Source organism: Rhyacophila brunnea, unplaced genomic scaffold, assembly GCF_057557595.1.
Source record: "Rhyacophila brunnea isolate RB1 unplaced genomic scaffold, BYU_Rbru_1.0 scaffold_20, whole genome shotgun sequence".
NCBI classification, from domain to species: Eukaryota; Metazoa; Arthropoda; class Insecta; order Trichoptera; family Rhyacophilidae; genus Rhyacophila; species Rhyacophila brunnea.
The window spans coordinates 17,266,602-17,281,760 of NW_028232860.1; the positions used below are offsets into that span (position 1 = coordinate 17,266,602).

The 15,159-nt window shown below is 37.3% G+C and overlaps 3 protein-coding genes across 3 annotated transcripts in view; 2 read left to right on the top strand and 1 right to left on the bottom strand.

Annotated features, from left to right (window-relative positions):
* Positions 1 to 15,159, top strand: part of mRpS5 (mitochondrial ribosomal protein S5) — a 344,261-nt gene that overhangs the window by 73,245 nt on the left and 255,857 nt on the right. The window lies entirely within an intron of this gene.
* PolI (DNA polymerase iota) lies at positions 236 to 4,197 on the top strand. Its single transcript, XM_085948143.1, has 2 exons — positions 236 to 386; positions 479 to 4,197. The coding sequence occupies exons 1-2, from the start codon at positions 376 to 378 to the stop codon at positions 2,370 to 2,372; spliced, it is 1,905 nt and encodes a 634-aa protein (XP_085804269.1). The 5' UTR covers positions 236 to 375; the 3' UTR covers positions 2,373 to 4,197.
* Positions 6,836 to 12,595, bottom strand: LOC147071297 (protein mono-ADP-ribosyltransferase PARP14-like). The gene is made up of 2 exons (XM_085948144.1): positions 12,466 to 12,595; positions 6,836 to 10,704 (listed from the first exon to the last, which is right to left on the bottom strand). The coding sequence occupies exon 2, from the start codon at positions 10,656 to 10,658 to the stop codon at positions 9,561 to 9,563; it is 1,098 nt and encodes a 365-aa protein (XP_085804270.1). The 5' UTR covers positions 10,659 to 10,704; positions 12,466 to 12,595; the 3' UTR covers positions 6,836 to 9,560.

The window sequence follows — 15,159 nt, forward strand, 5'->3', positions numbered from 1 at the left end:
TTATAGAAAAATTATGTACCACAATAATTTAATTTGTATTGTATTCACAACCCTGTTAATTTATGGGAGAATGACTATTTTGTTTTGATAATCGAGGCAATAATTTTGCATAGGTAGGTACCTATGTACTTAGAATGATTTCAACATGCACCCCTCGATTACGGTGTCTATGACTAATTTATATTATCATTTTTCATTGTCAAGAATTTTGACTTGTGTAAAATATCAATTGTCTATGACAAAGTGATGAGCATGGCGTGATAGGTCCGTTGTCATGTCATTTACGTCTGTTTGACAAATTATTAGTGTGTCTGCTAACGAAACATTTCAACTCCAGATCGATCGTCGAGAAAAAAAATCGATGCATAATATAAAATGGACAACCGGTAAGTTGCGAGGTCGTCGAGCGACCTCCGATTCGTTATTCACATTCCGGAGAGAAAGTTTTAACGAACAAAACTTTTTATGTTTCCCACAGGAACGCGTCGATGCGGGTCGGCGTCTCTGGCGGCGACGTTCTCGACGACCACAGTCGGTCGATAGTGCACGTCGACATCGACTGTTTCTACGCACAAGTGGAAATGATCAAGGACCCCGAATTGAGGTCGCGGCCCCTGGGGATCCGTCAGAAGAACATCATCGTGACGAGTAACTACATCGCGAGGGACTTCGGCATCGAGAAATGCATGCCCGTTTCGGAAGGGCTGGCACTGTGCCCCGCGCTGGCGCTCGTCCGCGGCGAGGACCTGCGCGACTACCGCAAGACGTCCGACGACATCTTCGCAGTACTGCAGAAGCTAGGCTGCCCCGTAGAAAAGCTCGGCATGGACGAAAACTTCGTCGATGTCACAGGCCTGGTGGAGGCGGAGATGGCCGACGGTCGCTGTGTCGACGAAGTATGCGGACACACCTATGACCCTGGAGAGGAAGAGAAGTGCGATTGCGGATGCGTCGAGCGGCTTACCGCTGCATCCCACATCGCGAGAAGGATCCGCGACCGGCTTAAGGATGAGCTAAACATCACAGGCTGTGCCGGAATTGCTCACAATAAACTTCTCTCGAAATTGGCCGGCGCACTCAACAAACCTGACCGTCAAACTACCCTCTTCCCTTCTTCCGCCCTCAGATTCATGGCTTCACTGGGGTCTGTTCAGGCCATTCCAGGAATCGGAACCAAGACAGCGGAGGCCCTAGCCGCGCTCGGTCTCGAGTGTGTGGCTGATCTGCAGGCATGCGAAATGAGAGTCCTGCGTAAGACGTTCAGCGACGACGTCGCCGCTAAGTTAAAAAATCTGAGCCTCGGAATTGACCGGGCCGAGGTGAAAACGAGCGGACGGCCCGCGGTCATCGGGCTGGAGGACAGCTTCGAGACACTCGGTGTCCGGAGCGAGGTGCGGGAGAGGTTCAGTGCGTTGCTCGCCAGGCTGGTGGCCCTCGCTGCGGGAGACGGGCGCCGTCCCGGCGGGCTCAAGGTCACCCTGAGGCAGCGGACCGCACGCCGCCCCGCCGGTCACCGCGAAACCCGCCACGCCAACGTCTCCCCTTCGCTGTTTCTGTTCAAGGACGGCCGCTTTGAGCTAGCAGAGGGCGGTCGCGACAAGCTGTTGACTGTTATCATGCGCCTCTTTCACAAGGTGGTCGACCTCTCAAAGCCATTCCATCTCACGCTGGTCGGGCTGGCTTTCACCAAATTCCAGGAGAGGGCGACGGGCAGAAGCTCCGTGGCGAACTATTTTGCGGACGACGTGTCGGTGCAGGCCGTGCTGAGCCTTCGTGGCGACGCGGACTGCAGCACCGCCTCTATGGACTGTGGCCCAGGCCTCCCGGACCCTGCCACCCGCCCGGAGGAGGAGCCGGAACCGCTCGCCAAGAGAATACGGCGACGGCCCCGACCGGCATCGCCCTCCCCTTCCAAACTGCGGGTGGCCGACCTGTACCTGGGGGCCCGCCCCCCCGATGTATCCTTCCAGAGCTCTCCGCCCGACGACGATTCGGCCGAAGAAAACTTTGAATGCTCTCCCGAGCCTCGACTCCGGGCCAACGGCGCATCCGGGTGTTCAAATTACTTTAAAAAGAGAACGATAGACGATGATGCGCATTCGTGGGACTCTGATTCGGATGCGTCACATGCGAAGGGTTTTTCGCCGGAGTCATCGTGCAGCTCTCTGGAAGCGCCTCCACTGGGTGCCAAACGTCTCTCCGAGTGGAATGGGCGAGCGCGCGACGTGGACCGTGAAGTGTTCTCCGCCCTGCCGGCCGACGTGCAGAACGAACTGCGCGCCGCGTGGAATGTCACACCCGAACGCCGACTTGCACCTAGAAAGGGGCCCGCCAATCCCATCACTCGCTACTTCATTCCCAACAAGCAGTGACCTCGCATCACCCTGAACTGAATCTAGAACATTATATTACTAGACACAATTGACTCCGTCCTGTCACTGAAAATACTGAAAGGCTTTTTGGGCTCTTACTATTTGTTGTAATTCAAAATTATTCTGGATGTCCAATGATTTGGTAATATAAAATATTTTTTTGATTTTCATCGTCACATCCTTGATAACGGAAATTACGATGTCTCAAATGCTTTGAACAAAGCAATTCACATTTTCAAAACGCCGTGCAGAGCCTGATAAAATAATGTCAGATTAGAAAATTTTAGTTAATCCATATAAAAGATGTCTAAGTAATAATTATGAACAATCATGTTTCCACTGTCGCAGTGAAAGAAACCGCTGATCTTATACCAGAGTGAAGTAAAATAGAAATGACAATAATAACATCCTTCATCTTGTATGGTCGATTATTATAAATTATATTTGCAACTGGTTAATGTAGTTAAACAGCTTAAAAATACGATTTATTAAATAAACAATGTATCTAAAAATTTTACAGAACAAAATATACAGTTTTAAAAAGTGTCTTAAACAGTATGTAGTGTCACTTTTGGATAATAATTGTCATACCCAATTGGTCAGCGAGCCACTGGTAACGCCTGATATTCTCGTAGCTTGGGACATCGGGAATTTTCAAAAACAATTCTGTCATTCGTAGCAGTTGTCCTAAGTCATTTACGACAGACGTTTATTCATCATTGATATTGCGAGAGACTGAAAACTACCATGCTTAGTTTCATTTATTAGAGGCAAAAATCAGTATCTTGGAATTAGTAACCATATTTAAAATATTATAATAAGTACTTAGCCCAATTGATTCAGAGTACAATTATTAAGTATGGATAATTGTCGAGTAGGTATGGATAGGAACTATTGTATTTTTTTCGATGATATCTATTTAAATATAAATTTTTGAATGTTGTTTATGGATAAAGGGTCTTTTAAAAAATTGAGCCTAATCTACATTATTGAAAAAAATTAAACAAATCACTCATTCTGTGAATTTTTTGTATTAACACAATGGCTATTTTTTTAATGTTTGTAAAATATAAATTAAATCAGTGAACTGTGTGAAAGGGGTTTGAAAACATTTTTTTATTTAGTTTGGTTAATTATTAATAATTTATGTGAGTATTGGCTTCAGTGATTTGTGGATTGGAACACCAGATCAATGGAAATTCAAGATATTTTTTTATTGTTGTATTTAAGTATTTCATATTATCTTATATTTAGTAACTTTTCAGGAGGTTTTTTCTTGCAACAAACATAATTTCAAACTAATGACAACCATTGACTAACATGGGACATACCCTTACATAAGATTACATTACATCAGCATGTTCGATCCCAAGAAAATCATACGAGCCTCCACAGGACGGTGGTTTTATTAACCTTTTCTATGCCTCACGATATTACTATGGCAGTATCTGACAGGTCGCAGATTTTTAACGACACACGTTGAATGTAGAGCGAAGGTCTTACTAAAATTGCTGTAATATCGATATTTTTTTAGTTTATGCAAATCAATTGACAGTGGCTAATAATTTCAGTTTAAAGTCGGATGAGATAACTCGCGAAATTTGTATGTTCGTAGAGCGAGAAAATTTACTGAAGGCATAGAACCGGTTTGTTTTTTAAGAAAAATGGATGTTACCCACTTGGTCAACTTATTAGATCCAAACACATTGAAAAACATGTGAATTTTCCAGACACGGGATTCGAACTCAAGATCCACGACATTATAAACCGACATGTTACCGGCCGACTGTCATGGGCATCAATCATTACATAGAATAGATACCTCAAAAAAAAGTTCCTGAGATTGAGTTAGATGGTGTTATTCAATGTGAAAAATACTGTGGCAAGGGTTATCTTTTAATATTACCATCAAAGTTAAAAAGCTAATGGAATAAAACCAAAGATGTTGAAAAAATCTTTTTCTACAGAGATGAAGCCTAAACATAACACAAACTTTCAAATGAAGAATGACCTGCAAGAAAACTCAATATTTTTTAATAAACCAGTGTCTCATCTTCAACCGAGAAAAGTAAACTTTGTATAATTCACACTTCTATATCTGTATTTACTGCATACTTCTCTTCCTTACGATGTAAAATTGATCATCGACTTATGGAGCAATCATCTGATGAATAATGAGTCATCACAGTAAACGACCCTGCTCAGACATCTGGGCCTACTCATTTTAATTTCATTCTTTCGTAAACAGATTAACTCTACATACATCACAATAAGCATCCATATTGCAAATTCCTGTTCATTTCTTTACAGCACTTTTGTCCTATTATGTTAATGTGTCCACTTGAATAATGCCACATCCAACTTGCATAATATTATATTGTATATAGTTGCAAAATGAATTCTGCCTGTATTGCAAAATTTCATGTCTCTGACTGCGTAGATGTGACCATTAACTAAAAGCTGTAGACTACCTTTACCGCACTCTTTGTATGGGGCACACACGCATCGCGTAGTGTTAGTAAACTGCTGATGGGATGCTCAATTCCAATCATTGTGATCTATCCAGCCACAAATGGTTAATGTATGCACGTGGCATACTTACCTCATTACACGGCCACTCATTATGCACCTTTTAAATTATGGCGCAATTTCGATTTATGGATCCATTGTGCCCCACATATGGCACCAAAAACCCTTTTCAGCATCTTTCTCTCAAAGATGATCAGTTTCCTCTCATCTTTTTTTGATAAGACCCACAATTCTGACATGGTCAATATGAGAGTTTTGTATATTGCCAAAGTAATTATTCTATTAATTTCATAAACATCCTACTTTAATATCAATACGTTTAATTTTGGTGGAATGTAAATTTACTTGTGTTTAGGTTGTAAAGTAGAGAAAAATATGGTGTTTCTTTGGCCCCAGGGGATTGAATTGATCCTGACAAAGAACACATATTTTTGTAATGCAAATGTGATTTTGAAATAAAATTCAATTTCAATTATAAACTTTAAAGATTTTTCTAAAACTGATTCGTTTTACGGCACTTCACTCAACGGCTAACACCAACGCCTTCATTCGATTGCGCCCACTGTTGGTGGAATGTGTCACACTGGCATTATTGAGTCGTTATTACCTTGGTTACACTAAGTAATTGCCAAGAGTAATCAAGGTAACGACTCAATAATGTCGTTACGATACTTTCCACTCGCGGTGGTCACTGAAATGTATTTTGGTGATAAAATAATGAATTAGTGTATTAAGATTTTCTATGTAAGGGTATTTCTTGCAAAGTCAATGTGTTTAATGAAATTCTATCTCTCTGTGTATATCACTGAGCTGATAATATGGTCCCATTAATGTGAACCACTCTTGGCTTCAGTACTAGATGTGATAAAAATGTCTAAATTTTATAATTTCATTATAATTATACTACCATGACAATTTATTTTAATGAAAGTATTAATATTTACATTAGAGTAGATGTTAAACTAAAACTTGTTCAAAACAGGACTCTGTCAATTATCTAATCTGCGATTATGTTCGATCAGCCACAACATTTAATGCCGGTTTTAGGATCACGTTTCATGCCATAGCGGAAATCATGAAAATATATTTGTTTTATTTTAAAGTTTATTCTGCTGCAGATATTGATAATACCGTGTTGTATTTATATTGTCCTCATTATAGTTTGCATGGCACATAAAACAATGAATGAATTTTTAAAACTAGCTTTGCTGCCAGCAAGCATTATAAATAATCTCAATATCAACGCCGGTACTAAGTTCCATCTTGTGATTATGTACTTACCTAAGTAATGTAGTCAAGATATTTTTGTTCTGCACCACATATTGACTTGTTTCCGGATTATCTGTCATTCTTGGTTATCAAGATTTCCGCGATACCGTTTAAGTCAGATAAATGTGACTGTATTGTGAGCTTGCACTAAAAAGTGATGGTGAATCATGTTGAATATAATCGTCGTTCAGGCAAAACTATCAACAGAAACATTTCAGATTAAGATTGGCAGCTTTATTTTTCCATTTCGTATTCCCTTAGTTATTTTCTTCTCAGGAAATGGAATTTCTCTATTAGTCACCAAATATAGATTTGAATCCCATTTAAATTTTCTACTGGAATAGAACGAACTCAAAGTTCCAACAGTTCTGATTATAATAGGACTTAAGCAAATGCAGTGTTACTCACAACTTGTGGCCTCATAATATGGTCTTTCATACAGTTACATGTGAACAAAATACGTGATTCTATATATCTAATTAAGTTCAAATTCAATACAAATTGGTGTTTTTTCAGTATCATATTTTTCTGAAATTCATCAAACATAAAAAAAACTGTTCCAATAGTCCAATGTATATATTTTTCGAGATTATGGAGTCGGGTGGTAGTTATATTTTTATATATTTTTGTAATAATTTATGTGAATAAAAAAAACTGAAAATGTTTAATACAAATTTATTTTTTAAACCTTTGTCACTTTCATTACATAACATATTAAACAAGTAGAAAATTAGCATTATAAGTCAAACGGATGACTTCACATTATAATAAAAACAAACATTGGCGGCTCTACAACTTTTAGGTGGTGGGGTTTCGCCATTATCAAATTTAATATACCTATCCATTTCTCTACAAAATAACAGATATTATAAAACATCAAACCAAGTTATAATATAATCAAATAACTATATCACCCCATTTATGATAGATTTACTGCTGAAAGTACATATTGTCGCCCCAAAAGCAAAAGGGCACATGTGCAATTTTGACGGTTTTGAGTTATGAATGCAGTTTTCTTCGTAATTTTTTTCTCTACATTATGGGCAAAACGGCATTTCTGAAGCAAAACCCATGAATTCACAATTGAGCAAAGAAAATAAAGGTTGTGTATTTGTAAACTGATCTTCATTTAATGTATAGGAAAAAGGTAATGTACACAATTTTAGGAACTATGTGCAATGTTAACAAAAATAGTATAGGAAAAAGGTAAGCGTAATTATTTACCGTTTTAAAAAAAAAAAACGGTTAGGTACATGTTCTAATACGCGCGTTGACATGATCTTACTCCCTACTTTAGTTTTAGTTTGTCAATTTATGGCTACGGCCGTATGTTGTAGCTTAAACACTGGGGAATGCCAAAAGAAATGGTGTATTTCAAAAAAATACTATCTTATTCTTAGGTCAATAATTATTATAAAGCAATCATTATTCGTAGGATGTTTATCACATAGAATGGTCAAAGACATAGCTTATAATTAGTATCTTTAGAATTATCTTCAAATGTGTTAGTCTTGCCCATTTTTTGATTAATAAAATGCCTAATTCTTGTCAAATTTGGGATCACAGATTATCAATATAATTTTTTAGCGTAAATATTTCACTATAATAATGTTGACATAAACTATACTAATGGTTTTATAAATGCGTTTAAAATTTAATAAACGTAAAAAATCTTAACACCACTGCACATGAATGTACTGAAATATGACTATATTCTAAAACATTAGAGCGAGAGGTTTAAAAGAATACTATTTTATGTAATAAAAATACTTTATGCAGTCATCAAATGTTTAAAATAAATATAAAGGATAATAAGGCTTCAAAATTATATAAATAGATTATCTACAACGTTTAAGGAATGTCCAGGATCATGCTTTGAAAATGCAATAAAAGCTCCATTTTGACCTACGCTGATTAATCATGTAATGAAGTTTATTACTAAAGTATTATGTACAATAATAAAATTGTCAGACGTGTGTATATGGTGTGGTGCGCCTACGAACCCCTAAAGTAGAGAGCCGCCCTTGAAAACATAACATAAAAATGGCATTGCCAACAAAGAGTAATACAAACTTTTTGTTTTACAACATTTGGCGTGAATTCTATACATACTGAAACGATTTGGCACAACTAACTATACATTAAGAATACCTTAAAATACTGATGGTTACATGAATTAATATTTGGTACATATTACAAACTTTGGTAACTGTTATGCAATTTTTCCAAAAAATATGCGCAAAGCTGGTCAATAAATCCTACTACGGGAATCTGTCGAGTACTCGGTCTGTCCCACTATGCATATTGATTTATGGATGATCCTCACCAGTTCTGTACTATATACTACTTATAACTACAACGTCGTAGGTACAAAAATTATGATAGCACTTCACAGGTTTGAGGAAGATCCTCAGAAGAAACTTCAGGGCGGGTCAACAAAACATAATCCAAAATCACCTTTTTGCCGAGAAAGAATACGTTAATTTTAAGATAAATTGAATATTAACAGATGCCACTACACTGGTACTGGCACAGAACAGGCAGACATCGAGAGATCTCTCCGCACCGAGTTTAGCATAATAAATATGATTTTTCAAAAAAAAAGTCACTTGTCTATTACAGTGTATATTATAATGTATTCGAAGTATAAAAGAACTTCTTTCTTTAAATTATGACTATTCCAGACCATGATACATTTGCGCGTGAACAAATGAAAGTTGTACATAAATTGTTTACTAACACTTGTATAAGTACAGATCTCACACAGATGTATGGCGACCCTAATAGTATAATGCGTAAGGCACTGTTTTTTATAGGGTTCCATTTCTAAAAAATCTGTCCACTCATAACTTTTATTGTATTTTATAGATTAAGATTCGTTCAATTTAAAACAGACAACAGCATCTGTGTGACTTCACACAAAGGCTGAAACATGACCGCCAACTAAACAACACCGCACCGCGCCTACAGTTATTCTAGATAATGTGTATATGCAGTTACATAGTTAGAAAAGATCTGCACAATTGTTACATTGCTAATACTACACTACTCGGACTTCATGACCTGTAGTAATGTTAAAAAAAGAGAACATTGTATAAAAACTGTTTACAAACATTTAAAATGCTTTGATACATGTTTTTTTGGATTCCACTCTGGATGGGAAAACATTGTTCACATACAGATGTATCCTGGTCTTGACTAGGCATTAGGTTACTTTAAATTATATCTAAATTAATAGCATTGCAAAAAAGATGACATTTGTATATCCACTAAAATTACAGGATCGTAGAATCAAAATGAATGTTATAAAGAAATCCTTGCTAATAAAAATAACAATTAAGTTGTAAATTTCACATTCAACATTATTCGTGATATGAGATATGGATCAAATTAAGCGTTCGAAGTAACATTTTTTTGATTGGAATCGGTCACTGGAGTTTTCTTCTTACGATGTTGAAAAAATCGTTTCTTCTTTTTAGCGGCTACGGGGGTCTCTTCATTTTGGTTAACGACATTCAAACCGTCTCCAATTTTTGATTCCGCAGCTTCAACTGAATTCACTTTTGCATCAGTAGTTTTCAAAACTGAATTCGGTTTATCACCTTCCTTATCGGTTGCATTTAGAGCCATGAATTTATCAATAACAGCATTCAAAACGTCATTCTCATTGGCGACAGGGTCACCTGATACTTTTTCAACATCAACTGAAGACCCATTCACCTCCTTTAGTTTACTCACATCAACCTTGGGCTCCACAAATGTCGATCGTCCAACATTTCGTTTCCCAATTGAAGAACTTTTAAAATGTATAAAATACAGCGGGTAAAACTCGTCATCATTGTATTTAACGAATACGGTATTCTTGTTACGACTTGTATCGCATCTGACCTTTTTTTTTGCATCAGAATACTTAGGTATGTCCATGTCTGTATTTCCGTGACAATAAGTAGAGGTTAAGACAGAAGCTAATATTAGGACCATGTCTTTTTCGACGCCACAATACCATGATGAATAATCGGCTGACGGGCTGAAGTAGACTCCGTGGCCGTAAGTACAACCGTTAGCCAGACCGTAAAACCGCCAGTTGAAATTATTCATGCGAATATCCTTGACGTTTTTGATATCGGTGCCGTGAAACAAGAATTGTTCTTCGACATTTTTCGCACCATATAAAATGAAGTATTCTTCCTGTCTTAGTAAATAAAACGCATCCAAAAAATCATTACAAATCAATTCAATACGAAGCTTGCCATATTTTTTTCTTAAAGTTGACCGTAGTTTTTGTTCAATTTCGGCATACGTCGGATCTGCCGTTGACAAAGAGACCACTTTAGCGGAGGGAGATTTAACTTCATTACCTGACAGGGCACAGACCTTCGCGCACAACGAGGAATTCTTCTTGATATCCCATTTCGTATCATTGAGCAAATGAGTCTGTATGCCATCAGCGACGGTATAAGTTTGCCCACTCAATATATCGAACATCATTTTGAAGGCTTTTGTGTCAAGGTCAAATGTCACGTTCTTAGTTTTGCTGAAAAAAACGAAAACAAAAGAATTAGCTCCAACATAGAATTGATAATATATTAATACTAAGGCTTTGAAATGTGAATACGTGTATTAATTAAGGCGCTAAGTACCAAAAAAATAAAAACTGACATTTTTATAGAAAAATGTTCTACATACCAACGCCAATAACTTCAACTATAGTCTAAGTGCCTCAAGCAAGTCAAAAAAATACAGCAAAATAATTAAACCTGTCAAAGTTGTAAGTCCGTTGGCGTGTTTTATTTATAATGGTGTAAGTAGCACTGCAGTGGTCAACGGCATTCAATATAATATAGCTGGCGATGGTGTGTTGACACTTGCGAGTTCTTAATACCTAAAATTATAGAAGCTGCCGTGATTGCTTCACACTGTACAACTACATTTTTCAAAAGGTCTGTTTCATGAAATTTTACTGCAATGACTCGGTATTTTGTAACTACAGGCAATACTACTTTTTGGTACTTAGAGCCTTAATGTTACACGTTCGTCTCGAGACTCATTGTCTCCGCCGAATTCTAGGGATACTGATACAACCTGGATTTTGGTAAATGAGTCAGTTTTTGTAACTATATAAGGACGTAAGTCGGGCTTGTATTAATTACGTCACACAAAAGTGAAACACTCGTACATTTCTGACCCCATCCCACAGAATCCATTATATAAGCCGACTCTCCATCCCTTTTGCAGCAAGAACATTTTGGTGAAATTAGACGTGGGAAGTTAATTAGATAATTTAGATAACGAGACAGTATTCCATATCGTTTTTGCGAACGAAGCCGTTTGAGACCAAAATGTAATACGACCCACTGTAAAGCGTCGATGACATTGAGCTACATTACAAGCTGCTTGTAAACTCACCCTGTGTCATCATCGAATAAGCAGATTGTCAACAATCTACCGAGAAAAGTTGAAAGCCGGGCTACTTTACACGCTACTCGCTGGCCGATCTGCGTCTGCGCAGTAGAGCGATAGTGGCGAACCTCCCGGTAAAAAAACAAACTACTCAATAAGTCCTGTCAAATAAATAGTATGAAAAATGACGGTTTCAACTCGCTAGCTTGTTGGCTTCTGAGCGAGTGGAAAGTTTTGTGTGTCATCATCACAATCGCACTAGCTGACTCACCCGCTTTTAAAGTCGTCAACAAGCAGCTTGTAAAGTAGCTCAATGTCATCGACGCTTAACCAGAAAATAAGTAGGTTGTGCTAGGTTTTTGTTGTTCAAAACAGCCGAGTATGGACTAGGTACCTACTGTATCTTTAATAAGCTCTCAAATCAAGTGCATCCCTATGTACAGGTAAGATTACGTAATACCTACCTACTTGAAAATTTTATTTCAATCAATATATTTTGCGATGATGAATCTGCTGTCAGGTACATAGATTAAAAAATAAATAAGTACTATAACATCATTATGTATTCAAAGAAAACGAAAATGAACCGCCCACAGTGATAATACATTGGAATAGGGGTGCTTTCCACTTATTGTTGTTAAGAGGACCAAATCCAAACCATTGATCCTTGCCTAGTCCCAGATGTGTACGTGAACATTGTTTGCCATCAGCGACATATAACAAAACAAACATCGACATGTTGTGTATCAATCATTAATATTCAGAAAGTTTGGATAGGTACAGATTTCGAACAGTTTTTTCATTTTTTCAAACTTGGTCCGGACTACACAAAACTTAGTAGGTAAACGTCAGACAGACTGGTGACATTATTATTTTAAATAGTTTGAAAACTTACCCGTCGGATACAAAATTATTCAATCACGAAAGAAGATAGGTACGCGATGAAGTTTACACGAAGAAAACACCAATATCACGATTACACCAGTTTGAAAAGGCCATAGGTTATTATTTTATGGCAAATAACGGATGATCCTTCGGCTACTGTTCTGTCGAACTAGAGCTAATCTTACTCTCACGTCTATTAATAAAGTTTTTCATAACTTGATAATATCAATACCAAGAAACGAGTCAACACTCTACAAAATGAGACTGTCGGTAAACACCGGTAAAAATGAAGGTCATCATATTAATCATCACTGCACTTGCACACGAGCGGCGGACACAACAGAACAAAACAGTATAATAACTAATAACGTTTGACGCCAGTCGCTAAGAGGGGAACTTCCGGCCGTTACAACAGGCTGAGGCTCAGAACGAGGCGTTACAAGTCAGAACTAAAATATACTTGTGGCGCAGTGTTGCCATATTATGAAAGTGGAAGTATAGTACAGTGCCTTCAAAATTATAGTATTTCGGCAAAACATATAGTACGCGTGAGTGACCAATAATTTTCTGCATTTTCAAAAAATTAAACGTGGCGTAATTAACGTCTTTTTAGACAAAATATCCATGAAGAGTAATTAACGTCTCGTTTTTTTAGACAAAATTCAAATGTTAATTAAGTGGTTTCCAAACTTTATGTTACTACGCCTCCCTTTTAAAATATCTAATCTAGGCGCCTCCCCCCCTTATTTCATTAAATAATACAGACACATTTTTAAATAATCAACAATGTACCTACTTAGGAATACAAAAATGAAAAAAAAAATAAACAAGGTTTTACTACTTATATTACGTTAATTTTTGACGAATATGCTTGTTTATTAGTACAATCAATTTCAATAGTAGTCAATCCAAATTAATCTTCTTTCATTAACAAATGGATTCTATCATGGCCCCACATCCTGAAGCGGACGCCCCGGGTCAGGATTTTTCAACCACATATTTAAAATATTTAATAGCTTCGAAACAAAGCAGGCGACTTTTTTTGCTATTAATAAAATAATGTGAAAAGTGCATTGGCAAACTAACCAAGAACTCAGTAAATAGATTTTTGTTTGCTTCAATATATCTGGCGTAGAAATCATTTTAAAGTGGAGACATGGCGAACTTTTTTTTTGTCATTTTGATTTCCTAACACTTTGTCGATTTAAATCAGTGAATGAATTATTGGTCCTTGGATTGATTTATTCACTCATTTTTTTTTTTAATTTCAACCAAATAGACAAGTTTAACAACAAAATTATTGTTCCTATACAAATTTGCCTCAAATTTCAACATTATGATTAATTTGACCCTTTTATTTCATTTTTTACGAAGAAGCCATTGCGCTTCACAATAGTATAGAATTGAGTGATTATAAATTTAGTCTCCATATTTGCAGAAAGGTTTGCAAAGCAATCTTTTATATGACTGTTTTTTGTGTAGTTTATAACTAGCGGCCGTTTTATAAACTACATATGCATTTGCAAACTGTAAACCTGTGGCTACATTAATTGTGTTAAACTTTTCGCGCCTCCCTTTGCAACACTCCACGCTCAGTTTGGAAATCGCTGTGTTAAGTAATTAACGTCACCTTTTTTTAGACATTGGGACTATTTTTTTGCTTCTCACGGATTATTTTGGCGTTGTTTTTCTTTTATTGGCAACTTTTTTTCCGATTTCTCAAAATTATAGTATTTTGGGCGTACTATACCTGTTTTATATCGTACATAGTGAGCAGACGAAAAATATAGTACAAATACTATAAATATAGTATGGTTGGCAACACTGGATGGCGTCACTTCAGTGTTGCTATCTTTTTATCATCGAATTACAATACGCGTTGTCTTCACTGTTGACAATGTATACCTAGGTTTTTGTTTCTTTGAAAATTTGAAAAATTCTTAGGCCCTTCTGTAATAGGTAGGTACCTCTTCCGACTAAAAATACTTACCGGCGAATTCAATAAATTCCATTTTAAATCAGTCAATGAGTCGTTTTTACCTTTTTAAACTAGTTTTTTCTCGGTAGGCTAAATTTACTTCTATTACGAAATTATAGTACCTAGGTACGTACCTACTTTTTTTTTTTTGCAACCATGTCCGATCCTAATAGGATCATATGGGCCTCCACAAAGTAGAGGTTTCATATTCTGTTAACAGATTTTGTTTTTACGAGAAATGGATGTCAGCCACTTGCTCAACCTATTAGGTCCATACCTTGACTCACACACAAATTGAAAAACAATATGTGTACTTGCCAGACCCAGGATTCAAACCTGAGACCCACGGCATGATAGTCCAACGCTTAAGCCGCGCGGCCACCGTGGGTGTACTACTTAGAGTGCGACAGCGCTCGAAATGGAAAAGTTTACGAACCGGAGCGCTCGACAAATTTTCTGAAGATATTTACATTGTCATCAAATCGTAGGTATGTGTATTTTATAAAAATAAGTGTCAGATTTTCTATTATATGGCCTGTCTAGCTCAGACGGTCAACATATTTTTTCCACGAAACGGAGCGATAATTTTACAGATTTCACGAGCCGGAACGGCGCTCCGGTGCGTTCCATTCCATTTCGAGCCCTGGGGTGCGAAAATTATACGTTAAGCCTAGTACCCACGCACGTTCTTGCTCGACGGTTTTGCTGGATCGAGCGTGTTGACTT